The following is a 27,687-nucleotide window of genomic DNA, read 5'->3' on the forward strand; positions in this document are numbered from 1 at the left end:
GAAAGCACAGGTGGAGGTGGCATGAGAACACCAGCTATGAAGCATTGAGGTGAGGGTAAGAGAGCTTCTGAAGACTGAGCTAGCATTCCTGTGAGGCACAGTAGAAAAAGTAAAGGTTGTAGTAGAGGAAGCACTTGGGGGAGGGGAGAGAAAGGTGCCATCAGCCCCGGAAATGGAGTTGCTGGGGAAGGATAAAGGGGTGGTGCTGGAGGCACTGACCTCTCCTGTATTAAAATCATGCCCAGTGGTTGTAAAGATATAAAGGCCCAGCAGCTGAAAGTTCCCCAAGGAGAGGTGCAGCCCCCTCCCCAGATCGTGGAGCACTCTACGGTCCGCCCCTATACTCAGGCTGAGCTGGTGGATTTGGGCTCCTGGTTTAGGCAGAAGCCCTCGGAGTCAATATCATCTTGGCTCCTGCGTCTGTTGGACTTAGGGATGGATAGAATTGTTCTGTCAGGATCAGAGATGGGAAAGCTGGCTTCCCTGACAGTGCAGACCACCTTGAGTCAGCGATTACAAAATGCACATCAGACCCCAGGGAGTCACTCCCTTCTGGATTGGCTTATGGCTGCAGTTTGTGCTGTGTGGCCCAATCAGGGTGATCTACCATCCTCTCCTGTTAGACGGCAGACTTATGCTGAGCTCCAACAGGTGTTAACAAGAGCTAGGCATAAGAAATGCCATCTTTAGTCCAGAGAATTATGGCCCAGATGAAGAGATTTTCACTACTGGGATGAGAAATACTGTGCTTCAAATGGCTCCCACATCCCCCTTTGGGTCTCTAGTGGCCATTCTTTCCCCTCACTTAGGGCAGCCCGTAAGCAAGGTGACATACATTAGCAGACTTAGGAGAGGCTGAAGCAATGAGAACATGAAAAGAAGTAAGGTCTGCTACTTACAAGAAGAATTTAAAGGGTCCCATGAAGGTTACAGGGACCCAGGTGTGGGTTGACTTAATACAGGCAGGAGAAGATGGAAGGAAATTAGATGGGAAGTCAAATAGGATCTTACTAGAGCTATGGCAACAACTGAAACCAAAGCAGCAGTTCCAGCCATTAAGACCAAAGAAGCAGAGGTCAGAGACAGAGCCACAAGTCTGGTCTCTGTGTTTGCAAGACTTCCTGCTGGAGAGTGAGCCAACCTCACTTGAGCCCACACAGGAAGATGATTAGGGAACATGATTTGACTGAGGGGAAGGTCGAGGTATCTGCCCTGAGTGAACGGGGGGGACTGGGGGCCACATGTTGAAATAGCTATCCATTGGTCCCCAGTGAACATTCAATGTGTCCTGGCTCTGGTGGACACAGGGGCTGAATGATTCACTGATTTGTGGTAACCCTGAGTGGTTCCCATCACTATCATAGATGGATACGGGGGGAAGGCTATCAGAGTGAAACAAGCCCAAATCCATTTGGGAATAGGGCATCTACCCCCTAAAGAGTATACTGTGTATATATCTCCTATTCCTGAGTATATTTTGGGGATTGATATCCTGCAGGGTCTCTGGTTGCAGACCACTGTAGGTGAATTCAGACTGAGAGTACGTGTGGTGAAGACAGTTCTGAGGAGACATGCTAGGCACCCGCCCATAGCTTTGCTTGTGCCTCTGTGGGTGACTAATACCAACCAATACAAACTGCCTGGAGGGCATAGATTGGAGAAACTCTCCAGGAGCTGGAAAAGGTGGGTATTATAAAGCCCACCCATAGTCCTTTCAATTCCCCAGTGTGGCCAGTAAAAAAGCCAGATGGCTCCTGGCATAAGACTGTGGATTACAGAGAACTGAATAAAGTCATACCTCCTATGCATGCTGCTGTCCCCTCTAGTGCAGGTCTGTTGGATACCTTCAGCCATGAACTTGCAACATACTATGATGTGATAGTTCTTGCTAATGTCTTCTTTTCCATTGTTATTGAGCAGGAAAATCAGAAACAGTTTGCCCTCACCTGGGAAGGATGGCAATGGACTTTCACTGTCCTTCCACAGGGATACCCCAGGACTTGGCTACCTGGGAGAAACCGCCAACAGTGCAGCTGTACCATTATATTGATGACATCATGCTCACGTCCAATTCTCTTTCAGATCTAGAAGGTGCAGCACCTAGACTGCTGCAACATCTACAGGAGAAAGGATGGGCTGTGAACAGTACCAAGGTTCAGGGACCTGGTTTGTCTGTCAAATCTGTGGGGGTCGCCTGGTCAAGTAAGACCAAAGTTACACCAGAAGCAATTGTAGATAATTAGGAACCTCATTTGGCTTGAGGATTATTATAATTTTTATTACCTGTATCAAAATCTTGTTGTATCTTAATTTTTGTTATTATCTCTAAGTTGTTGTTATCATCTATTGCTGTTGTGGAATCTGGTTACAGTTCTCCAGCTTTCTTGCACAGGGACCATTATGGAAAATTGAAGGCATGTAGACTGTAAGGCAAGAATCCTGGAGGGGTGGAGTGTGGGGAAGTTGGGGGTCCTATGGCCAGGATCCTCAGTGAACTTAAACCACCTGATGATGTAACTGGCCTGTTGCTAGGCTACCACTTCCACACCTTTAGGCAATAAGCTATTATTGCACTATATAGAGAGCTTGGCCCAGTGCTCTGGGTGGAGGCAGAGACGCTAGTGCTCGACCTACCACCAGGAGAACAATCCGGGTAATAAACCCTTTCACCCCAAAGAACATTTTGCTGTCATTTTCTTTGGTCACAGTGAATCCATAGTGAACTTGCCCAGGGCTGAAACCCACTGGCAAGACACAGAATTTTTCATAATCAAAAAAATGTAGACAACCCAAATATCCATCAACTGATGACTAGATAGATAAAGTGTGATATAGCCATACAGTGGAATATTATTCAACCATAAAAAGGAAAGGACTACTAATAACATGCTACAACATGGATGGATCTTGAAAACAGTATCCTAAGTGAAAGAAGCCAGTCACAAAAGACTGCATATTGTAGGACTCCATTTATATGAAATTTCCAGAATAGGCAAATCTACAGAGACACAAAGTAGGTTGATTAGTGATTGCCAAAGTATAGAGAAGTGAGAGAGTGAGGAGTGACTACTAATGGGTAGGGAGTTTCTTTTTGAGATGATGAAAATGTTCTAAACTTAGATTTTTGTGATGCTTCATAACTCTGTGAATATACTACAGCCATTGAATTTTACACCTTAAATGGGTGCATTTTATGATATGTGAATTATATCTCAATAGAGTTGCTTAAAAATTTATTGGTCGGCGGAGCCAGGATGGCGGCATGAGTAGAGCAGTGGAAATCTCCTCCCAAAAACACATAGAGCTATGAAAATATAACAAAGAAAAATCTTCCTAAAATAGAGACCACAGGACACAGGACAACATCCAGACCACATCCACACCTGCAAGAACCCAGCGCCTTGCGAAGGGGAGTGCTTTTTGGAAGTCTTAAAGGGGCAGGACAGGTCACTTAGACCAGAGGCAGGGAATCTGGGGATCTCTGGGCACTCTAACCCCCTGGGCAGCAGGGAGCACAGAGGCCCCTTACGGAGATAAATAGCCTCCTGGCCGCTCCCCCTCCAACGGGGCTCCACCATTTTGGAGGAACAGCCCCAGCCAGGCCAAGCCCACAGCAACAGCGGAGATAAACCCCAAAGCAACTGGGCAGGAAGCAGAAGCCCTGTCTGCGCACAGCTGCCCAGCACAAGCAACTAGAGGTCGCTATTCTCCCAGGAAAAGGCTACAAACCAACAAGAAGGGAAGCTCTTCCAGCGGTCACTTGTACCAGCTCTGCAAACTATCTCTATCACCATGAAAAGGCAAAACTACAGGCAGACAAAGATCACAGAGACAACACCTGAGAAGGAGACAGACCTAACTAGTCCTCCTGAAAAAGAATTCAAAATAAAAATCATGAACATGCTGACAGAGATGCAGAGAAAAATGCAAGAGCAATGGGATGAGATGCAGAGAAAAATGCAAGAGCAGTGGGATGAGATGCAGAGAAAAATGCAAGAGCAGTGGGATGAAGTCCGGAAGGAGATCACAGATGTCAGGAAAGAGATCACAGAAGTGAAACAATCCCTGGAAGGATTTATAAGCAGAATGGATAAGATGCAAGAGGCCATTGAAGGAATAGAAGCCAGAGAACAGGAACGTATAGAAGCTGACATAGAGAGAGATAAAAGGATCTCCAGGAATGAAACAACACTAAGAGAACTATGTGACCAATACAAAAGGAATAACATTCGTATTATAGGGATACCAGAAGAGGAAGAAAGAGGAAAAGGGATAGAAAGTGTCTTTGAAGAAATAATTGCTGAAAACTTCCCCAAACTGGGGGAGGAAATAATCGAACAGACCATGGAATTACACAGAACCCCCAACAGAAAGGATCCAAGGAGGACAACACCAAGACACATAGTAATTAAAATGGCAAGGATCAAGGACAAGGAAAGAGTTTTAAAGGCAGCTAGAGAGAAAAAGGTCACCTATAAAGGAAAACCAATCAGGCTAACATCAGACTTCTCAACAGAAACCCTACAGGCCAGAAGAGAATGGCATGATATACTTAATGCAATGAAACAGAAGGGCCTTGAACCAAGGATACTGTATCCAGCACGACTATCATTTAAATATGATGGTGGGATCAAACAATTCCCAGACAAGCAAAAGCTGAGGGAATTTGCTTCCCACAAACCACCTCTACAGGGCATCCTACAGGGACTGCTCTAGATGGGAGCACCCCTAAAAAGAGCACAGAACAAAACACACAACATATGAAGAATGGAGGAGGAGGAATAAGAAGGGAGAGAAGAAAAGAATCTCCAGACTGTGTATATAACAGCTCAATAAGTGAGCTAAGTTAGGCAGTAAGATACTAAAGAAGCTAACCTTGAACCTTTGGTAACCACGAATCTAAAGACTGAAATGGCAATAAGTACATATCTCTCAATAGACACCCTAAATGTAAATGGACTTAATGCACCAATCAAAAGACATAGAGTAATAGAATGGATAAAAAAGCAAGACCCATCTATATGCTGCTTACAAGAAACTCACCTTAAACCCAAAGATAAGCATAGACTAAAAGTCAAGGGATGGAAAAACATATTTCAGGCAAACAACAGTGAGAAGAAAGCAGGGGTTGCAGTACTAATATCAGACAAAATAGACTTCAAAACAAAGAAAGTAACAAGAGATAAAGAAGGCCACTACATAATGATAAAGGACTCAGTCCATCAAGAGGATATAACCATTCTAAATATATATGAACCCAATACAGGAGCACCAGCATATGTGAAGCAAATACTAACAGAACTAAAGAGGGAAATAGACTGCAATGCATTCATTGTAGGAGACTTCAACACACCACTCTCCCCAAAGGATAGATCCACCGGGCAGAAAATAAGTAAAGACACACAGGCACTGAACAACACACTAGAACAGATGGACCTAATAGACATCTAATGAACTCTACATCCAAAAGCAACAGGATATACATTCTTCTCAAGTGCACATGGAACATTCTCCAGAACAGACCACATACTAGCTCACAAAAAGAGCCTCAGTAAATTCCAAAATACTGAAATTCTACCAACCAATTTTTCAGACCACAAAGGTATGAAAGTAGAAATAAATTCTACAAAGAAAACAAAAAGGCTCACAAACACATGGAGGCTTAACAACATGCTACTAAATAATCAATGGATCAATGAACAAATCAAAATAGAGATCAAGGAATATATAGAAACAAATGACAACAACAACACTAAGCCCCAACTACTGTGGGATGCAGCGAAAGCAGTCTTAAGAGGAAAGTATATAGCAATCCAGGCACACTTGAAGAAGGAAGAACAATCCCAAATGAATAGTCTAACATCAAAATTATTAAAACTGGAAAAAGAAGAACAAATGAGGCCTAAAGTCAGCAGAAGGAGGGACATAATAAAGATCAGAGAAGAAATAAACAAAATTGAGAAGAATAAAACAATAGCAAAAATCAACGAAACCAAGAGCTGGTTCTTTGAGAAAATAAACAAAATAGATAAGCCTCTAGCCCAACTTATTAAGAGAAAAAGAGAGTCAACACAAATCAACATAATCAGAAATGAGAATGGAAAAATCACGACAGACTCCACAGAAATACAAAGAATTATTAAAGACTACTATGAAAACCTATATGCCAACAAGCTGGAAAACCTAGAAGAAATGGACAACTTCCTAGAAAAATACAACCTCCCACGACTGACCAAGGAAGAAACACAAAAGTTAAACAAACCAATTACAAGCAAAGAAATTGAAACAGTAATCAAAAAACTACCCAAGAACAAAACCCCGGGGCCGGACGGATTTACCTCGGAATTTTATCTGACACACAGAGAAGACATAATACCCATTCTCCTTAAAGTGTTCCACAAAATAGAAGAAGAGGGAATACTCCCAAACTCATTCTATGAAGCCAACATCACCCTAATACCAAAACCAGGCAAAGACCCCACCAAAAAAGAAAATTACAGACCAATATCCCTGATGAATGTAGATGCAAAAATACTCAATAAAATATTAGCAGAATATTTTAAACAGAATAAAATAAAACAGAATTCAACAGTATATCAAAAGGATCATACACCATGACCAAGTGGGGTTCATCCCAGGGATGCAAGGACGGTACAACATTCGAAAATCCATCAACATCATCCACCACATCAACAAAAAGAAAGACAAAAACCACATGATCATCTCCATAGATGCTGAAAAAGCATTTGACAAAATTCAACATCCATTCATGATAAAAACTCTCAGCAAAATGGGAATAGAGGGCAAGTACCTCAACATAATAAAGGCCATATATGATAAACCCACAGCCAGCATTATACTGAACAGCGAGAAGCTGAAAGCATTTCTTCTGAGATCGGGAACCAGACAGGGATGCCCACTCTCCCCACTGTTATTTAACATAGTACTGGAGGTCCTAGCCACGGCAATCAGACAAAACAAAGAAATACAAGGAATCCAGATTGGTAAAGAAGAAGTTAAACTGTCACTATTTGCAGATGATATGATACTGTACATAAAAAACCCTAAAGACTCAACTCCAAAACTACTAGAACTGATATCGGAATACAGCAAAGTTGCAGGATACAAAATTAACACACAGAAATCTGTAGCTTTCCTATACACTAACAACAAATCAAAAGAAAGAGAAATCAGGAAAACAATTCCATTCACCATTGCATCAAAAAGAATAAAATACCTAGGAATAAACCTAACCAAAGAAGTGAAAGACTTATACTCTGAAAACTACAAGTCACTCTTAAGAGAAATTAAAGGGGACACTAATAAATGGAAACTCATCCCATGCTCATGGCTAGGAAGAATTAATATTGTCAAAATGGCCATCCTGCCCAAAGCAATATACAGATTTGATGCAATCCCTCTCAAATTACCAGCAACATTCTTCAATGAATTGGAACAAATAATTCAAAAATTCATATGGAAACACCAAAGACCCCGAATAGCCAAAGCAATCCTGAAAAAGAAGAATAAAGTAGGGGGGATCTCACTCCCCAACTTCAAGCTCTACTACAAAGCCATAGTAATCAAGACAATTTGGTACTGGCACAAGAACAGAGCCACAGACCAGTGGAACAGATTAGAGACCCCAGAAATTAACCCAAACATATATGGTCAATTAATATTTGATAAAGGAGCCATGGACATACAATGGCAAAATGACAGTCTCTTCAACAGATGGTGCTGGCAAAACTGGACAGCTACATGTAGGAGAATGAAACTGGATCATTCTCTAACCCCATATACAAAGGTAAACTCAAAATGGATCAAAGACCTGAATGTAAGTCATGAAACCATTAAACTCTTGGAAAAAAACATAGGCAAAAACCTCTTAGACATAAACATGAGTGATCTCTTCTTGAACATATCTCCCCGGGCAAGGAAAACAACAGCAAAAATGAGCAAGTGGGACTACATTAAGCTGAAAAGCTTCTGTACAGCGAAAGACACCATCAATAGAACAAAAAGGAACCCTACAGTATGGGAGAATATATTTGAAAATGACAGATCCGATAAAGGCTTGACGTCCAGAATATATAAAGAACTCACACACCTCAACAAACAAAAAACAAATAACCCAATTAAAAAATGGGCAGAGGAACTGAACAGACAGTTCTCCAAAAAAGAAATACAGATGGCCAAGAGACACATGAAAAGATGCTTCCACATCGCTAATTATCAGAGAAATGCAAATTAAAACTACAATGAGGTATCACCTCACACCAGTAAGGATAGCTGCCATCCAAAAGACAAACAACAACAAATGTTGGCGAGGCTGTGGAGAAAGGGGAACCCTCCTACACTGCTGGTGGGAATGTAAATTAGTTCAACCATTGTGGAAAGCAGTATGGAGGTGCATCAAAATGCTCAAAACAGACCTACCATTTGACCCAGGAATTCCACTCCTAGGAATTTACCCTAAGAACGCAGCAATCAAGTTTGAGAAAGACAGATGCACTCCTGTGTTTATCGCAGCACTATTTACAATAGCCAAGAATTGGAAGCAACCTAAATGTCCATCGGTAGATGAATGGATAAAGAAGATGTGGTACATATACACAATGGAATACTACTCAGCCATAAGAAGTGGAAAAATCCAACCATTTGCAGCAACATGGATGGAGCTGGAGAGTATTATGCTCAGTGAAATAAGCCAAGCGGAGAAAGAGAAATACCAAATGATTTCACTCATCTGAGGAGTATAGGAACAAAGGAAAAACTGAAGGAACAAAACAGCAGTGGAATTACAGAACCCAAAAATGGACTAACAGGTACCAAAGGGAAAGGAACTGGGGAGGATGGGTGGGCAGGGAGGGATAAGGGGGGGGAAGAAGAAGGGGGGTATTAAGATTAGCATGCATGGGGGGGAGGGAGAAAGGGGAGGGTGGGCTGCACAACACAGAGAGGACAAGTAGTGACTCTACCACATTTTGCTAAGCTGATGGACAGTAACCGTAATGTGTTTGTTAGGGGGGACCTGATATAGGGGAGAGCATAGTAAACATAGTATTCTTCAGGTAAGTGTAGATTAAAAATTTAAAAAAAAAAAGAAAGAAAGAAAGAAAAGGGGGATTACTCCTTAACAGGATAAAACTATTGGTAAATCAAAGATCAACGCATGCTTTAAATATCCTTAATGTTGATCACTTAAAGGGTGTCAGATGATCAGCTATGGAGGTACTCTTTTCTGATAATATTCCTTTCTCTTAATTAAAAAAAAAAAAAAAAGCAGTTACTGTGTGCTGACCTCCAATGAGTTCTGCACAGTGGTATAGAGGGCATGTCAAAGTGTGGGCAAAGGGTCTGTTTGTTTCTACGCAGAAGATCAAGGCCTAGCTTGGATACCCAGAAAATGAACTAAGATACGATATGAGGAGGAGCTTCCGGCATCAGCACTCTCTGGAGGACTTGTGCCGGGGGATGATCATCAAAAAGCCTCCACAGGGATCCGGACGATGCTGCGGTTGTGGCTGCATCCAGCCCACCGTCTCCTGGACTTGCCATAAGAATGAGGAGGGAGATGTCTAGGCTGGCATGTGCATACAGTGAGACAACGAATTTGACCGGATCTGTACTGTTGGAACTCAACCAGGAGTTGGGAGGGGTGCAAGGTGTAGCACTCCAAAATCTCATGACTATAGACTATCTATGGTTAAAAGAACATATGGGATGTGAACAGATCCCAGAAATGGGCTGCTTTAATTTGTCTGATGGTTCAAGTACAGTTGGACAATATCCATCATATCATAGATAAATTTTCAGAAATGCCTAGGGTGCCTAAATGGTTTTCTTGGCTTCACTGGAGATGGATGGTAATTATAGATTTGCTTTGTTTATGTCACCGTATTCCTATTATGTTAATATGTGTGTGCAAATTAGTTAGTAGTTTAAAACCTATACATACTTAAGGTACTCTACAAGAAGATATGTCAAAGAAATAATCAATCCTCCCAAGTTTCCTTCATATGCTACATCTATAGCTTTTCTTCTTCCTTCCTAATTACAACCCTTAAATAGAATTCGTGCCTCATATCGAATTTACCGAGTATCATAATTCCTCCAGGTGGTAAAGATACCTCGACACAAGTGCTGGGCATAGAAGCCACAGGGCATAAATCTGCAAAGAAGTAAAAAGCTAACCTTTGCAAACAATATGGCTTCTCTCTCACTTACCAACTTTACATTTCCCTGTATGGCCCCGGAAGATGACTGGTTAGCCAGAGACGGGTAAGATTCCTCAAGGGAGGAACAACCTAAGACAGGCACAGTCGCAGGGGGGCCATCAGGTGAGAATTTGGGGATCAACAGAGGTGAGGCTCAGAACCTCACCCCCCCTGCTTTGAGAGAAATCTTCTGCATCCGTGGATGTCTTGCTGCCCTTGTCTAGCCTGGATTAATACTTAGTCCATAGGCACACACCTGATCATCTGATCATCTACATTTGCCTTCTTACAGCACTAAACTATGTTTTCTACCTTTATCTTGCATCTACCTACCACTTCAGCATTTTATTAAAAATAAAAATAATAATAATAATAGGAGAAATGTGGGATCAACATATAAATCAAGTACAAAAATCAAACGAATATTCATATTTGACCTGATTGTTTATAGGTCATATTGCATGATCAAAACCGAAAGTTTCTGTGATGACTGCCCTTGTACTGTTCACCATGTAAGAATTTATTCACTATGTAAGAATTCGTTCACCATGTAAGAACTTGTTCGTTATGCTTCAGAAGATTGGAGACTGACGAGAATTAGGCTTGAGATGGATTAATGATCGTACATTGAGCATTGACCCCCCTATACTGAATTTTATTGTTGTTAACAACCATTTGATCAATAAATATGAGAGATGCCCTCAAAAAAAAAAAATTAATTGGTCATCTACATTTGGCTCTTTTTCTGGGCTCTATTTTGTTTCATTGATTTGTGCCTATCCTTTCACCAGTACCTGTTTACTTTGACTATGGTAGCTTTTTAGTGAGACTTGAAATAAGATAGTATGAATTCTCCAACTTTATTCTTCTTTTTCAAAATTATTTTGACTATTCTAGTTCCTTTATTTTCAACCTAATTCTTAGAATCAAGTTGTTGTTGTCTACCAAAATTCCTGCTAGAATTTTGTAATGGATTGGATCGAATCTATAAATCTATTTAGGGAGAACTGACATCTTAACAATACTGAGTCTTCTAATTCATGAATAAGGTATATCTTGTCATTTGTGTCAGTTTCCTTTGATTTCTTTTATCAGTGTTTTGTAGTTTTCAGCATACAAATCTTACGCAACTTTTGCTAGACTTATACCTATTTCATGGGTTTGTGTGTGTGTGAGTGTACTATTTATTATGTTACTGTGTTTTACATTTTTATTTCATTGCTATTATATAGAAATACAACTCGACAACTAATTTGTATATATTGACCATGCATCCACTGATCTTGATAAATTGCACATCAGTTCTTGTAGCTTTTTTGTAGATTTGTTAGGATTTCAACAACCAAGAGTCAAAAATCAAAAAGGAAATGAAAAATATATTAAAACAAATAAAAATGAAATTACAACATACCAAAACTTGTGGGATACAACAAAAGCAATCTAAGGAGGAGGTAATAGTAATAAATGCCTATATATTTTTTTCCTGCTTCAGGGTATTTATTCTTATACCAGATAGCTACATTCATTTTTCATTACCTGCCAGCCCCTGTAAACTTATGAATTTGTTATTACTGCTATATATATTCTCCAACTCATCATAGGATGTACACCAAAACTCTGATCACAAGTATTGAACCCAGCCTCTGTAGTCAACTCATATTTAACCAAACCACATACAATTAGTTTTGGTTTACTAAAAGCTCTGTGTCACACATAGCTGAGCTCCAATTTGAAGCTTACATTGTCCGTCTTTTTAAGAAATGAGAAAGTTAAGGAAATTAAAGATATATAAATTGCCCTCCTGCCACCCTGAATAACAAAATTGTACATGAGCAAAAAAATTCTTCATAATCTCCAAGGTTTTGAAACTTTAGGAATTTTGCTCCTTTACCTCCTTTAGGAATTTTACCATACATCTCATCACAAAGTTAAGAGTTTAAGGTGATTCATAAATCTAAAGTTCCAGTGTCTCCCAATGTAATATCTTTTTTAAGGTATTTTTTTAAATTAAGATATCACTGAATAAATGCCTATATTAAAAACAAAGAAAATCAGATGTCACTAAGATGTGGGCAAAATAGATCATTCATGACTTCACTCCCATCAGAAGGAGAACAACTAACAGCTATTAATGGAAAAGACACCATTGAGAGAATCTAAGAACACAGGAATTAGGCCAAAGCACTCCTCTGAATCACAGATACTAAGACAGAACACATTTGAAAGAGGGCAAAATGACCAATGAACTGGGATCTGGAATCCTAATATCAGTAAAAGAAAATCTTCTCTGGAGCAGTATAATATCAAACAGAGGTACAAATTATCTCTATTACTTTTCATTCAACATGTATAACAATTAATTAAAATTTCCAGAACTGCCAAGAGACAAAATTCATGACATCAGCCATATTGAAAATGGATAACAAAAGAGACACTCAGAAGATACAGGTTTGAATTTATCAAACAACTTACAACTGACTTGTGACTAGTAAGTTCAAGACATTAGGCAACACAATTTTAGATGGAAAGTATACAAAAAGTATCCAGTGAAAATTCTAGAACTGAAACATACCATGAATAAAATTAAGAATTGAAATCTCATTTTCATAAAAGTATAGAAAAATCTAAAGGAAAATAAATTAATTGGAAGACAGGACAGAAGAAAATTCCAACTATAAAATTAAGAAAGAACTGACAAGTATAGGTAAGTTGTAGGAAATAAATATGATATGGTGAAAGTTTCTGATATATGTATACTGGAAATCTAAAGAAGAAGAATTTTATATAAGTTATATTTGAAGAGATAATTAATGAAAATTTTTCAGAAATAGGAAGTCATAGCTTCTGAATAAATGCAAAAAAACCCTACCTCAAACTTATGAGAATATAACTTGTGAAAACCAAAACAAATAAAAATATTAACGGCAGAAAAATTTTCAAACAGGAACATTAAAACTGACTTTGGCTTCTTTAACACACAACAAAAGACAGAAGGAAATGGAATGACCATCTTCAAAGTTGTGAAAGAAAACAACCACAAATCTAGAATTCTATGCCTTACAAAATATTCCTATAAAAATTAGTGTGAAATGAGGAAATTTTCATAATAAAATGAGATAATCAACAACATAGAAGTAAAAACAATACCAAACAGTTTGCAATCAGAAGGAAAATAATCCCAGATGGGAACATGTATGAAGAATGGAATGAAAAGGAATGCAAATGTGATAAATAAAAAATTATTATTTACAACACACAAAAAAATAAAAATAAAGATCTTAAATAACCTAAATTCATACCTCAAGTAACTAGAACAGACAAACTAAGCCCAAAGTCAGCAAAAGGAAGGAAATAAATGTCAGACCAGAAATAAATTAAATAGAAAATAGAAAAAAAATCAACAAACTTAAAAGGTTGTGTTTTTTTAATATCATTATTATACAATCACATGAGCAACATTGTGGTTACTAGATTCCCCCCATTATCAAGTCCCCACCACATACCCCATTACAGTCACTGTCCATCAGCATAATAAGATGCTATAGAATCACTACTTGTCTTCTCTGTGCTATACTTGAGAAGTTTTTTGCAAAAAAAATCTGACAAAACTTTTGTTAGACTTACCAAGAAACAAAAGAGAGGACTCAAATAAATAAAAAGGATCATAAAAGACTAGTATGAACAATTATATACCAACAAATTTGACAACTCAGAGGTAGACAAATTTTCAGAAACATACAACTTGCCAAGACTGAATCATGAAGAAACAGAAAATCTGAACACAACAGTAATGAGTAAGGAGATTGAATCAGTATCAAAATGTATCCCAACAAAGAAAAGCCAAATGACTTCATGGGTAAATTCTACCAAATATTTAAAGAAGAATTAATGCCAATGCTTCTCAAAATCACCCAAGATATTGAAGAGGAGGGAACACCCCCAAACTCATTTTATTAAACCAGCACTATGGTGATACCAAAGGCAGGTAAATATAAACAAACTAAACTAAACACTAGCAAACTGAATTCAACAATACATTAAAATTATCATAGATCACAATTGCATGAGATTTGTCTTATATCATAATCACATGAGATACAAGGATGGCTCAAAATATGCAAATCAATAAATGATACACCACCTTAATAGAATGAAAGATAAAAAACTTGGATGCATGAAAAGCACTTGACAAAATTCAATACCCTTCATGATAATATATCTCAACAAATTGGGCAAATAGAGGCCATATATGACAACACATAGCTAACATCACACTCACTGGTGAAAGACTAAAAGCTTTCCTTCTAAGATCAAAAACAATACAAGTGCATCTACTCTCACTACTCCTATCGAACATACCACTGGAAGTCCTAGCCAGAGCAATTAGACAAGAAAAATAAATAAAAGGCATCCAAACAGAAAAGGAATTAATAAAATCATCTCTGTTTGCTGATAACATGTCCTCATATATTAAAAAATTCCTAAAGACTCCACCAAAAAAATGTTAGAGCTAATAAATTCAGTAAACTTTCAGGATATAAAATCAGCATATAAAAAATCTATTGCTTGTTGCTTTCCTATGCACTAACAATGAGCTAACAGAAAGAGAAATCAGGAAAACAATTCCATTCACAATTGCATCAAAAAGAATAAAATACCTAGGAGAAACCTAACCAAGGAAATGAAAGACCTATACCCTGAAAACTACAAGACACTCTTAAGAGAAATTAAAGAGGATACTAACAAATGGAAACTCATCCCAGGCTCTTAGCTAGGAAGAATTAATATTGTCAAAATGGCCATCCTGCCTAAAGCAATCTACAGATTCCATGCAATCCCTATCAAAATACCAAAAGCATTCTTCAATGAACTGGAACAAATAGTTTTAAAATTCATATGGAACCACAAAAGACCCCGAATATCCAAAGCAATCCTGAGAAGGAAGAATAAAACAGGGGGGATCTCGCTTCCCAACTTCAAGCTCTACTACAAAGCCACAGTAATCAAGACAATTTGGTACTGGCACAAGAACAGACTGCAGACCAGTGGAACAACATAGAGAGTCCAGATATTAACCCAAACATATATGGTGAATTAATATATGATAAAGGAGCCATGGATATACAATGGGGAAATGACAGCCTCTTCAACAGCTGGTGTTGGAAAACTGGACAGCTACATGTAAGAGAATGAAACTGGATCATTGTCTAGCCCCATACACAAAAGTAAATTAGAAATGGATAAAAGACCTAATGTAAGTCATGAAACCATAAAACTCTTAGAAAAAAACATAGGCAAAAATCTCTTGGACATAAACATGAGCAACTTCTTCATGAACATATCTCCCCTGGCAAGAGAAACAAATGCAAAAATGAACAAGTGGGACTATATCAAGCTGAAAAGTTTCTGTACAGCAAAGGACACCTTCAATAGAACAAAAATACATCCTACAGTATGGAAGAATATATTCATAAATGACAGATCTGATAAAAGGTTGACATCCAAAATACATAAAGAGCTCATGCACCTCAACAAACAAAAAGCAAATAATCCAATTAAAAAATGGGCAGGGAGCTGAACAGACACTTCTCCAAAGAAGAAATTCAGATGACCAACAGGCACATGAAAAGATGCTCCACATTGCTAATCATCAGAGAAACGCAAATTAAAACCACAATGAGATATTACCTCACACGAGTAAGGATCACCACCATCCAAAAGACAGACAACAACAAATGTGGGTGAGGATGTGGAGAAAGGGGAACCCTCCTACACTGCTGGTGGAATGTAAATTAGTTCAATCATTGTGGGAAGCAGTATGGAGGTTCCTCAAAAAAGTAAAAATAGAAATACAATTTGACCCAGGAATTCCACTCCTAGGAATTTACCCTAAGAATGCAGCAGTCCAGTTTGAAAAAGACAGATGCATCCCTATGTTTATCACAGCACTATTTACAATAGCCAAGATATGGAAGCAACCTAAGTGTCCGTCAGTAGATGAATGGATAAAGAAGATGTGGTCCATATACACAATGGAATATTATTCAGTCGTAAGAAGAAAACAAATCCTCCCATTTGCAACTACATGGATGGAGCTAGAGGGTATTATGCTCAGTGAAATAAGCCAGGCAGAGAAAGACAAGTACCAAATGATTTCACTCATCTATGGAGCTTAAGAACAAAGCAAAAACTGAAGGAACAAAACAGCAGCAGACTCACAGAACCCAAGAATGGACTAACAGTTACTAAGGGAAAGGGACTGGGGGCTGGGGCTGGAAGGGAGGGAGGGAGAAGGGCAATAAGGGGCATTACGATTAGCACACATAATTGTATGGGAGGTGCATGGGGAATTCACTAGAGCACAGATAAGACTGTTAGTGACTAGTAGTACCTTACTACACTGATGGACAGTGACTGTAATGGGGTATGTGGTGAGGACGTGACAATGGGGGGAATTTAGTAACCACAATGTTGCTCATGTAACAATCCCAACTCACCAAACTTGCTCACCACTGACTTTAGGCCCTGTGCAGTACCTGACTTACAGTAGTACTTCGTACAAGCTTGTTTAATTAGTTGATTGATTAACAAACCATTGAAAATACTAGCACTCAGTTGTCCCTAAATTAAGTTGAACTGTTTGTGCTCAGGGTTTGCAAAACTCCCAATGGTCAGTTTAGAGCTATTGAGGGGATCTACCTCAGTGGCACCTGCTGGTCTTTGCAGTTTCTCCAGGAGCAATCACGGCTGCTCCTATGTACTTCCTGTGCCCCGGAGCTGATATTATGGTTCAATCATTGTTACCTTATGCTAGACTTCAGGCTTCTTTCCTCCTGCTCCTCCCCCGGGTGGCCACAAAAGCCTCCTAGAAGGCAGTACCTCCTTAGAACCAGGAAAGACAGGCCCTTGCTCTTGGCCCATGCTTTATAAATCTCTATATATCACAAACAAAAAATTTTGGTAAAGAACACAGACATTTCCATCCCTGAGGATCTGGCACTCACTCCTGTCACTATTTAGCCTATAACCGTAAACATCCACTCTCACAACTCAAGGCATGCTTATCCTCATCTCTACAGAAAAGACAGCTACATCCAAATGGTTTCAGTCACTTGTGCTACTGCTTACATGCAAGACAGACACTGTTTCAGAATGTGGGAAGGATTTGAGCAGTGGAATCAGATAAAAGATAAATCAATTAGTTTGTCAAATCCTTTCCTTCAGATCTTATGAATGCAATAGATTCTTGCACAGTGAAACATTGTTTCCCAGTAGTGCTGAGTCTCTAATATTTTGCTGCTCTCCATGTTCCAATCTCTGGTTCCAGAAATGCTCGCAAATTACTTCTGTATTCACAAGAATTGCACATGGTAAATAAGGAATATTTTGCAATATTGACAAAGTACCCCACTGCCCCTACAATCTCCCCTCATTTCTGTTTTTCTTCTCTGTTAAAATAGGCCAGAGAACAAATCAGCAAGTTTGCTACATAAGAACATGTCCAATGAGGAATGAGATGCTCTCTCCCCTTCTTGACAGCAACTCAGTCTCTATGAGTGGTCTTCTTGGGACACCCCACATGTCTCAGGGTACGTTTGGAGGTGTAGCTGACAGATCCAGCCAATTCAGGGAGACCTGGAGATGATGAGAGAAGGGCCTAGCACGGGTAACATGGGCCAGAGGCTGAAGAACAAATGAGCATGGCTCATGAGATGCCACAGTGGGTGGCTATCACTCCACCCACACACATGCTTTGGCATTCTGGTTTAAGGCCTCTGACACAACCCTAGGTAAAGGAGAATTGGGGGCAGGAGTCCTGAACTGAAAGAGATTGAATTTCATCTGTGTATTAGCATGGGAGCTTTTACTAGAAATTATATTTAATGATTTCTTTGATAACGTAGATCTTGCTCTTCGACTAAAAAACAAGAACTATTTGCAGCAGCACTTGCTGAAAAGGTATCAAAACTAGGTGTTATGTTTTATAACAGCTTGTTTCACCCCCCTGCTACTCCAAATGTGATCCATGAACCAAGAGCAAGTGCTTTACCCGGGAGTTACAAGAAATGAAGAAGCTCAGACCCTACCCCAGACCTTCTGAATCAACATCTGCATTTTAGCAAGATTTCCCAGGTGATTCATGCACATTCAAGTTTGAGAATTCCTGATCTAACCAAAGGCAAAGCTAAGGACTGTGAGCCCTAGGCGAGACCCTTACCAGACCTCATTGAAGAATCCATTCCAGCAGATGAACAAGGATTGTTTTAATCAATTGCTGACGTATTTCTAGACTCATTCTGTGCAATCCAGAATGCAAGATCAATACATAATGAACATAATTATGTGGACTCCCCTCCCTTTCTAACACATAAGATTGCTGAGTTCACCCCTCCAGGAGTACTCAGTGAATTATCTTCACTGGGTAGCACTTCCCTACTAATCTTCTTGTTTGTTTATTTTTGTCTTTTGTATTTTTTTGTTTTTGTTTTTTATTACGGTATCATTGACATCCTCTTACAAAGGTTTCACATGAAAAACAATGTGGTTACAAAAATGGCAGCAGACTCAGAGACTCCAAGAATGAACTAGTGATTACCAAAGGGGAGGGGTGTGGGACGGCAGGTGAGGAGGGAGGGAGAGGGGGATTGAGGGGTATTATGTTTAGTACACATGGTGTGGGAGATCACGGGGAGAACAGTGTATCACAGAGAAGGGACATAGTGGATCTCTGGCAACTTACTACACAGTGACTGCATTGGGGTATGGGTGGGGACTTGATAATATGGGTAAATGTAGTAACCACATTGTTTTTTCATGTGAAACCTTCATAAGAGTGTATATCAATCAAACCTTAATAAAAAATTTTTTTTAAATCACATTTCATCAAGTGGATGCAATAAAGAGCAATTAAATTTTTACTTAAAAAAAAATAAAGACAATGTGATTACTACATTCACCCATATTATTCACCCCCCATACCCCATTGCAGTCACTGTCTGTCAGTGTAGTAAGATGCCACGGAGTCACTACTTGTCTTCTCTGTGCTACACTGTCTTCCCCATGATCCCCCCACACCATGTGTACTAATCATAATAGCCCTCAATCCCCTTCTCCCTCTCTCCCCACCAGGCCTCCCCCACCCTTCCCCTTTGGTAACCGCTAGTCCCTTCTTGGAGTATGTGAGTCTGCTGCTGTTTTATTCTTTCAATTTTGCTTCATTGTTATGCTCCACAAATGAGGGAAATCATTTGGTATTTGTCTTTCTCTGCCTCACTTATTTCACTGAGCATAATACCCTCTAGCTCCATCCATGTTGTTGCAAATGGTAAAATTTGTTTCTTTCTTAAGGCTGAATAGTATTCCATTGTGAATATGTACCACTTCACTTCTTCTTTATCCATTCATCTACTGATGGACACTTAGGTTGCTTCCATATCTTAGCTATTGTAAATAGTGCTGCAAACATACAGGTGCATATGTCTTTTTGAATCTGAGAAGTTGTTTTCTTTGGGTAATTTCCTAGGAGTGAAATTCTCAGGTCAAATGGTGTTTCTATTTTTAGTTTTTTGAGGAACCTCCATATTGCTTTCCACAGCGATTGAACTAGTTTACATTCCCACCAGCAGTGTAGAAGGGTTCCCCTTTTTCCGCATCCTCACCAGCATTTGATATTCCTAGACTTTTAGATGTTGGCCATTCTAACTGGTGTGAGGTGATAATCTCATTGTGGTTTTAATTTGCATTTCCCTGATAATTAGCAATGTGGCTCATCTTTTCACATGCCTGTTGGCCATCTGAATTTCTTCTTTGGAGAATTGTCTGTTCATATCCTCTGCCCATTTTTTAATCAGGTTATTTGCTTTTTGGGTGTTGAGGCTTCCCTACTAAAATTTTTTTTTTTTGAGAGGGCATCTCTCATATTTATTGATCAAATGGTTGTTAACAACAATAAAATTCTGTATAGGGGAGTCAATGCTCAATGCACAATCATTAATCCACCCCAAGCCTAATTCTCAACAGTCTCCAATCTTCTGAAGCATAACGAACAAGTTCTTACATGGTGAACAAATTCTTACATAGTGAATAAGTTCTTAGATGGTGAACAGTACAAGGGCAGTCATCACAGAAACTTTTGGTTTTGATCACGCATTATGAACTGTAAACAATCAGGTCAAATATGAATATTCGTTTGATTTTTATACTTGATTTATATGTGGATCCCACATTTCTCCCTTATTATTATTATTATTTTTTTTTTATTTTATTTTTTAATAAAATGCTGAAGTGGTAGGTAGATGCAAGATAAAGGTAGAAAACATAGTTTAGTGTTGTAAGAGAGCAATTGTAGATGATCAGGTATGTGCCTGTAGGCTATGTGTTAATCAAGCTAGACAAGGGCAATAAAACATCCACGGATGCAGAAGATTTCTCTCAAAACAGGGGATTGAGGTTCTAAGCCTCACCACTACTGATCCCCAATTTCTCACCTGATGGCCCCCCTGCAACTGTACCTGTCTTAGGTTGTTCCTCCCTTGAGGAATCTTACCCATCTCTGGCTAACCAGTCATCTTCAGGGGCCATACAGGGAAATGTAAAGTTGGTAAGTGAGAGAGAAGCCATCTTGTTTGAAAAGGTTAGCTTTTTACTTCTTTGCAGATTTATGCCCTGTGGCTTCTATGCCCAGCATTTGTTTTGAGGTATCTTTACCACTTGGAGGAATTATGATACTCGGTAAACTCGATATGAGGCACGAATTCTATTTAAGGGTTGTAATTAGGAAGGAAGAAGAAAAGCTATAGAAGTAGCAGGCGGAAGAAAACATGCTTCCCTACTAATCTTAATAAATAATCTTGGTTCTTGTTTTGTTGATTACTGTAGTGAGCTTTGTTTCCCACTAATAGTTATATCTACAAACTTGGCCACTGCTGCCCTAAATACCTGGAACAGGGCAGTCTGTGGCCTAACCAACTTCTTAAGGGGTTTCATCATAATGACAAAAACAACCAGGAACATAGACTGTGTGGTGAGAACACAGAAAGAGTTTGTAGGAATGGGTTGAGTGAAGAGTAATCGAAGGAGAGAATGGCTTAGAAAATGCAAACAGAACTTTGAGCACCTGTCAGGAGAAAGCATGTCCCTATTTGAGCTACAATCATTGAAATTCAAATGATTCTGGGTATGGTTGGCATAGTCCTGTGCCTGGAAAACCCAATAATCCTGGCTTGCTATTTTTACTACAATAGCACTATTTTTAGACCACTAAATCCTGAATGAGCTAGTCAATCTCCAGTGCAGGTGTGCATGGGCATTTCTCCAATATCAGTTGCATTGGAATCATCCTGAGAGCCTGGTAAAAGTGCAGGGTCTTGGGCCCCACACCCAGGGGTCTGATTTGTTGGCCCAAGGTGGGATCCAGGAATCTGTAATTTAAACAAACTGGCCCATCAGTGTGATACAAGCATTCCTGTTTCTGAGAAAATTGGTTTTCACTTATGAATTATGCATTAAGAACCTATGGGGGCCCAAGATTCTTCCCATAGTAAGCTTATTGATAGGAAGGAGAGGGTTTTATTAATCCCTGTATTCTGGCCAAAACAAGACTTGTCACATAGCAGGACTCCTAGAGAATGTTTGATGAGTAAATGAGTCACTGTCCCCACTCAGCCCTAACACTGCGGAGTGGGCACCAAGAGGAAGAGTGTGGGCTCAGAAGCAGCCTGTCTGGCTTAAGAGTTCTGATGCCTTGGTCACAGGCCCTTACTTCACCTTCTCTGTGCCTTTGTTTCCTCAAATGCAAAATGGAGTCAGTTAAACTTAGGAGCAAATGAGTTACCATATAAAAACATTACAAATAATGCCTGACACATAAGTATGTTCTAGATACAAGTGTAAGCTGTTAGCATGATGAGTACTCTCTTGGTAGTTTCAGCAGCCACCATATATTGGACACCAATTATGTTTCAGGCACCCTGATAAATGCTTCACATTATCACATCCCATTCTACTAATCCTATGAGGCAGAAATTACTGTGCCTATTTGCCAGTGAGGAAACAGACTCAGGGGCAATACTTTGCCCATAGTTAAATGTTGATGGAGCTAGAAAAGTTCCTCATGGGCCATTCTGCAACAGCAGTTTCCAAAGTGGGATTCTTGGATCAGTAACAGCATCAATGAAAACTTAGAAATGCAAATTTTGGGGCCCCACCCCAAACCAACAAAACCAGAAACTCTGAGGGTGTATTCCAGCACTCTTTGTATTAACAAGCCCTTTAGGTGTCTCACTGAGTTCTGATACAAACTCAAGGCTGAGAACTTCTGTGCTGGAGGACCACGTGTCTTCTGCCCAAATCATCTATAGTTCCTACTGGGGAGGCCCACCAGGTTTTTCAAGTGTCTAAATGTACAAAATATAATTAAGCAAATAAACTTAACTTATGTCAAACATAGTTTAAATGACTTTAAAACAGAGATTTAGTGAGAAATCTTCAGATGTATCTTAAGGAAAAAGAACTACAAAGCAAATAAAAGCTGAACCCAGTAATCATATTATTAGTAATAATCTTGGTATTGTTACTTTAGAACTATTAAAAACAAGACAACAGGCCCATAATGGAGTGGCCTATGATAAGCACCCATGTCACCAAACAAAGACTTAATTACAGTTTCAGCTGCCCTAGAAATGGAATCTTAAACCAGTCATTCAGGAATCACTTGATCAGCACCAGTTGGTAATCTGCCAGGTAGACTTCTGCCATCCCCTAAAGGAAAGTGACCTTTCATGACCTATCTGGTTTTTTGCCTAGTGCAACTTTCTTGTTCGCACTCCCTTCTACCTACAAAAGTCTTTCATTTTGTACAGCTCCTTGGAGCTCCTTTCTGTCTGCTAGACTGGATGCTGCATGATTCATGAATCACTGAATAAAGCCAGTAAGATACTTAAAATGTACTTAGTTGAATTTTGTTTTTTAACAGTTTTGGTGGCAGTGGTGGGATCTGAGGCTGCTGATGGTTTCTGCGACAAGAAGAAACACAGGTGTTAATACCTGGTAAAACCTTTGAGTTCTCTTTCTTACTGTTTCCAAGGGCTTGTGTGTAAGTTCCTCTGGGAACCCAGCTCCTCTCTCTTTGCACTGAGCTCTAGATCTAATTGGCTGTGGGTCCAGACTGATGGGCAGCTCTAACAAAGTACTAGTCCTTAGCCCTTGGTTAGTCTGTGGTCCCAGTCTAGGGCTTAGTGGGTCACCTTGAGCTGGTTCCACCCTGAACTGAGTCCCTAGTCCTTGGTTAGCCCACAGTCTTGATTTGTTGCATTCTTCTGGTTTAGTCTGGAGTTCCACATAATGTTCTTCATGTAATTGCAGATTAATGATAATAAAATTTTTAAAAAATCCCCAGTCCTAGCGACACATCCCTCTCAGATATTAGTTTGGCTCTAAGAGACCCAAGTTAAAGATACGGGATCTTCAAGTTTCAAAGAATTGAGCACACCTCCTTCCAGCACAACTAGCTTATTTTATGTCTAAGAATTATGGTCCTGGAAGTTGGAGATAGCTACAAAAATGGAAAGATCTTACCAAGACAGCCTAGAATAATAATGGCCCTTATGGGGTATGTTCTAATTAGACAAGATTGTTTAAGAAGTATACTTCAAAGTAATGATTCCCAAATCAACAACTAGTATGAGATTTAATTGGTATGCAGATGCCTTCAAAAGACTTTAAGATTCTGAAACAGTCTTATTGAAAGATTCACTGCAAAGGAGCAGAAAAAATTTAAACGCACAAGAGGTACCTTAAAACAAAAGACTCTAAGACGCTTGGACTCCTACTGCTCCTCTATCCTCCTTCACCTGAGTACTCACAGTCCACTAATCCTCTACCTGATTGTCTTTCCGCTCTGAAGAGACTAGAACACCATCAACAAAACTGCTGTTAGTGGCCCAGCTGAAACAGTTCCAAGGCCAGAAACCTAAACAACTAGCCTCCCCCATTGCACTCTCTTAGGTGTCCATCTGAGAGGTCCATCATCAAAACACCGGCCCAGCATGAAGCGTCTCATTGGCAGTCAACCAGGACGTGGGGAAAATAGATCGTCTTTGAAGGTTTTGTCGAATCTTTACACACCAACTTGACTCCCCCCCATATCTACCCTCGAAAGAGACCCCCAAATGAACGTCTCCCAGGATTGATGTGACTCTGAGGGATTCTCTGGTGAACTACTACCATTTATTCCCTTAAAAAGCCAAGGAGAAACTAAAATTAGTATTAATGGAATCCTTGCCAAATTCTGGCAGCTACTGGGACTACTCTAAACCCCACTTGCTCTGGAGTCTACAATGGGATCCTGAGAAAACTGGCAGAGGCCTGAGAAGGATATTCTTAGTGGATGTGGAAAGACTGATTAAACAAGATAGATGTGTCTATGCTGATTATTGTTGAAAATGGATAAGAGATACATGAGGGTTCATCACACTGTTTCCTCCACTTCTGAATGTTTGGAATATTCCATTAAGAGAATCACAGAATTTCAAGCCAGTCACGACTCCCGGTTTCTACTTCCATAAAATGGGTTGACTACAGGAACACTATAATCACAGGAACATTGTGAGGAACAGTGCAAGCAAAGCGCCTTACAAAATGCTGTCTTACCATTGCTACTATGGTTGCCAACACTACTTACCTGCCTACAAGGGTTCCCTCCTCCCCTCTCTGTAATGGTTTATCCCACTCTTCTCTGGTTCTTTCCCAAGATTCCTTCCTCCCAGAGGCCTCACTGCCGGGGCCCCTGTATCCTCAGTGGTATAGCCCGACTTCCCCAAGGGAAACCCCTGGGGCGGAGCACAAGTTATCTGCAAGTGCCCGCGGCTCCCTCTCCCGAGGCCACTTGGACCGCTCCGCTTGAGCCGGTAATCAGGGGGCAGGGCGCGAGTCCAAACTCCGATTGGCCGGGACCGAAGAAAACATCCGGCAAGGTGGGGCGGGGCCGGAAGTGAAAGGAGAAGGCGGTGGCTGAGGGTGTTCAGAAGGTTCCGGGCTCGGAGTCAGGGCTCCTGGTACCATGGGCCAGGCTGGGGTGTGCTAAGGGGACGCGGGGGTGGGTCATGGCCGGCGCTCGGGCCGCCGCCGCCGCGTCGGCAGGGCCCACGGCTTCTTCGAACAGCCCGCCTCCGCAGGAGCCGGGGCTCGGGGAGCTGCTGGAGGAGTTTTCCCGGACTCAGTACCGGGCCAAGGACTGCGGCGGGACGGGCGGCTCTAAGGTGAGTCCGGGCCTATGGGCAGAAGAAGGTTCATTGCTCGAGAAGCTACGGAGAAAGGCTGTCAGGGGTCAGAGGAAAGGGAGAGAGCGAAATTCCCAGGGTCTGGCTCCGGGGAGTAAGGGTCAGGTTTAAAACCCAAAAGAGAGGAACTGGGGTCAGAATGAGCCAAGGAAGGATGGCCTTTACGTTTGAGGCAAAGGGTTTAGAAGTCAAGGATCAGAGCTGAGGGGCCATGTTCAGAAATTAGAGAGGAATAGATGAGGATGATATTCCCCTGCATCAGGTGTGCGGACAAACGCCCCCAAGTCTAAGAAAACAAAGTCTAGAGGGTTCCTCCACATCACAGGTCAGCACGAAGAGTCTGGAGTACTGGAACGGAGCCGGGAGATGAACGGAGGGTGTTCTTTCTTGTACAGTTTCAGTATGATTTTAGACCTAGGCTCATCCCTTTTCTTCCCCTGTAGAACAGGAAGATAGCCCGCACACTGTTCCTTTAAAAGCAGGTCTCAGTTCCTCATTTTTCTACCCTTGGGATTCCCTTAGTCTCCTTATTGCCAGACCTGGAAGTCTTCTATTGTGATCAGACCATTCCCATCCTAGACACTGTCTGGCATTCTGATGGGAATCTTGCTGACCCTGGCATCTTTTATTCCCCCACGTGGTTTTGGCAGATTTAGCATCAGGTTTTCCAGTGGGATTCTGTTCCATCATGGGCCACGAAACTCTGGTTTGGCTCCAGAGGTTACCTGTGCTAGGACAAACTGCAGTTAGCATCTGCTAGTCTCTGTAGTAACCCAGGGAAGACTTCAGTATTGGGTGGTACTTCCCTACTCTCCAAACCACCAAGTATTTTTCATAGCTTAGCCTGAGGACCATCTGTTTCAGCATCATCTGAGGTACTTGTTAAAAAGAAAGATTCCTTGGTCCCACCCAGTCCAACGGAGTCATGTTTTGGAGGGTGGGAACATGAAATCTCTGTTTTTTAACAGACTTCTTAATGATACTCATGCACCTTAAAATTTGAGGATTCCTGTGGAGAGGCAATGGTTTTGCTGGGCCCTTTTTCAATCTTACATACCCCTGAAGATTAGGGCTATTCTAAGTTACACCTGACTTTCACTGCAGCTGGCCTTAAAGCCTCTCTGAGCCTCCTCATCTCTTGCAGACTTCTTGAGAAGTTATAGGTGTTAATGCTTTTTTTTCTAGTGGGCCTTTCCTTAAACTGTGAACAAATCCTTGCATTTGGTAAGTAAGTGGTGTTTTAAGGAGACAGCTTTATCTGCGGCTTTTACTCATTAAGTAGAGCTTCTAGGTACTGATCTGTGGCTGGAGAATGGGGAAGAACCTGGAGCCACGAGAAGACAATGGATTAGTTCCAGTTACAGTAACTAAAGCAAGAGTTCTACATATTTTATGGATTGTGGACCCCTTTGAGAATCTAATGAAAGCTGTAATCCTCTTTCAGATGTTTAACAGACACAATTTCACTGCAACTTTAAGGGGTACAGGGTCCCACCCAAAGTGTACCTGAGGATTAATGAACTGAACTGTTTGTTGAGGCCCTGTGACCCAGCAACATGTCTCTTCCTGGCATTCAATGATTATCAGAGGCACATGTCATTGCTTGTGACATCTCCAGGTCATGAACCGCCTAATTCTCACACTTAGAACCCCAGAATCATTATGCTTAGGCCTCCTCTACTGTGCAGGTTGAACGCATTGAGAAGAGATGTCTGGAGCTGTTTGGCCGAGACTACTGTTACAGTGTGATCCAAAATGTGAACGGGGATATCTGCGGCCACTACCCACAGCACATCGTGTTCCTGGAGTATGAAAGTGCTGAGAAGGAGAAAGACACGTAAGCATGATGTGACCAGAGTGTGCCTGTCTAGGAGGTCTTGACAGCTCATCCCAGGGTCAGGAAGCTTGCAGCTGGGCGGCGCAGACTCACTTTCCCTAGATGTTAAGCCATATTGGCATCTTTGTTTATTTCAGGGTTTAATAACTAAGATTGCAAGGTAATGTGATACAGAATGAGGGGTTGGGAGTCACAGCCCTGTATTTCTATTTCACTCCCCCCTTAGGGTTCATTATTCCAAGATGGCTGACCACACACCTCACCTCTCAGAACCTCAGTGTCCTTTTTTAAGAGGTATGGGTGAGAGGTATGCTATATTGACATGCCTAAGAGCTTGAGTTCTGAAGTCAGA

General features: G+C 40.6%; 2 protein-coding genes across 10 annotated transcripts in view; one reads left to right on the top strand and one right to left on the bottom strand.

Moving 5' to 3' along the window:
- The window catches only part of LHFPL4 (LHFPL tetraspan subfamily member 4), an 86,559-nt gene extending 61,460 nt beyond the window's left edge, over positions 1-25,099 (bottom strand). Inside the window, exon 1 of the mRNA XM_037000251.2 lies at positions 24,901-25,099. The gene's annotated coding sequence lies outside the window, so the exon portion shown is untranslated. The remainder of the gene's footprint in view (positions 1-24,900) is intronic.
- Positions 25,100-25,209: 110 nt separating this feature from the next.
- The window catches only part of MTMR14 (myotubularin related protein 14), a 42,551-nt gene continuing 40,073 nt past the window's right edge, over positions 25,210-27,687 (top strand). For 3 of the 9 annotated variants that reach the window (XM_037000247.2, XM_017677649.3, XM_037000248.2), the window contains exons 1-2: positions 25,210-25,477; positions 27,187-27,335. In XM_037000247.2, the coding sequence (XP_036856142.2) occupies positions 25,322-25,477; positions 27,187-27,335 (305 nt within the window). In that variant the 5' untranslated portion in view covers positions 25,210-25,321. The remainder of the gene's footprint in view (positions 25,478-27,186; positions 27,336-27,687) is intronic. The other 6 variants (XM_017677645.3, XM_037000249.2, XM_017677651.3 and 3 more) reach the window with 2 other exon arrangements.

This window comes from Manis javanica, chromosome 3, assembly GCF_040802235.1.
Source record: "Manis javanica isolate MJ-LG chromosome 3, MJ_LKY, whole genome shotgun sequence".
Taxonomy (NCBI): Eukaryota; Metazoa; Chordata; class Mammalia; order Pholidota; family Manidae; genus Manis; species Manis javanica.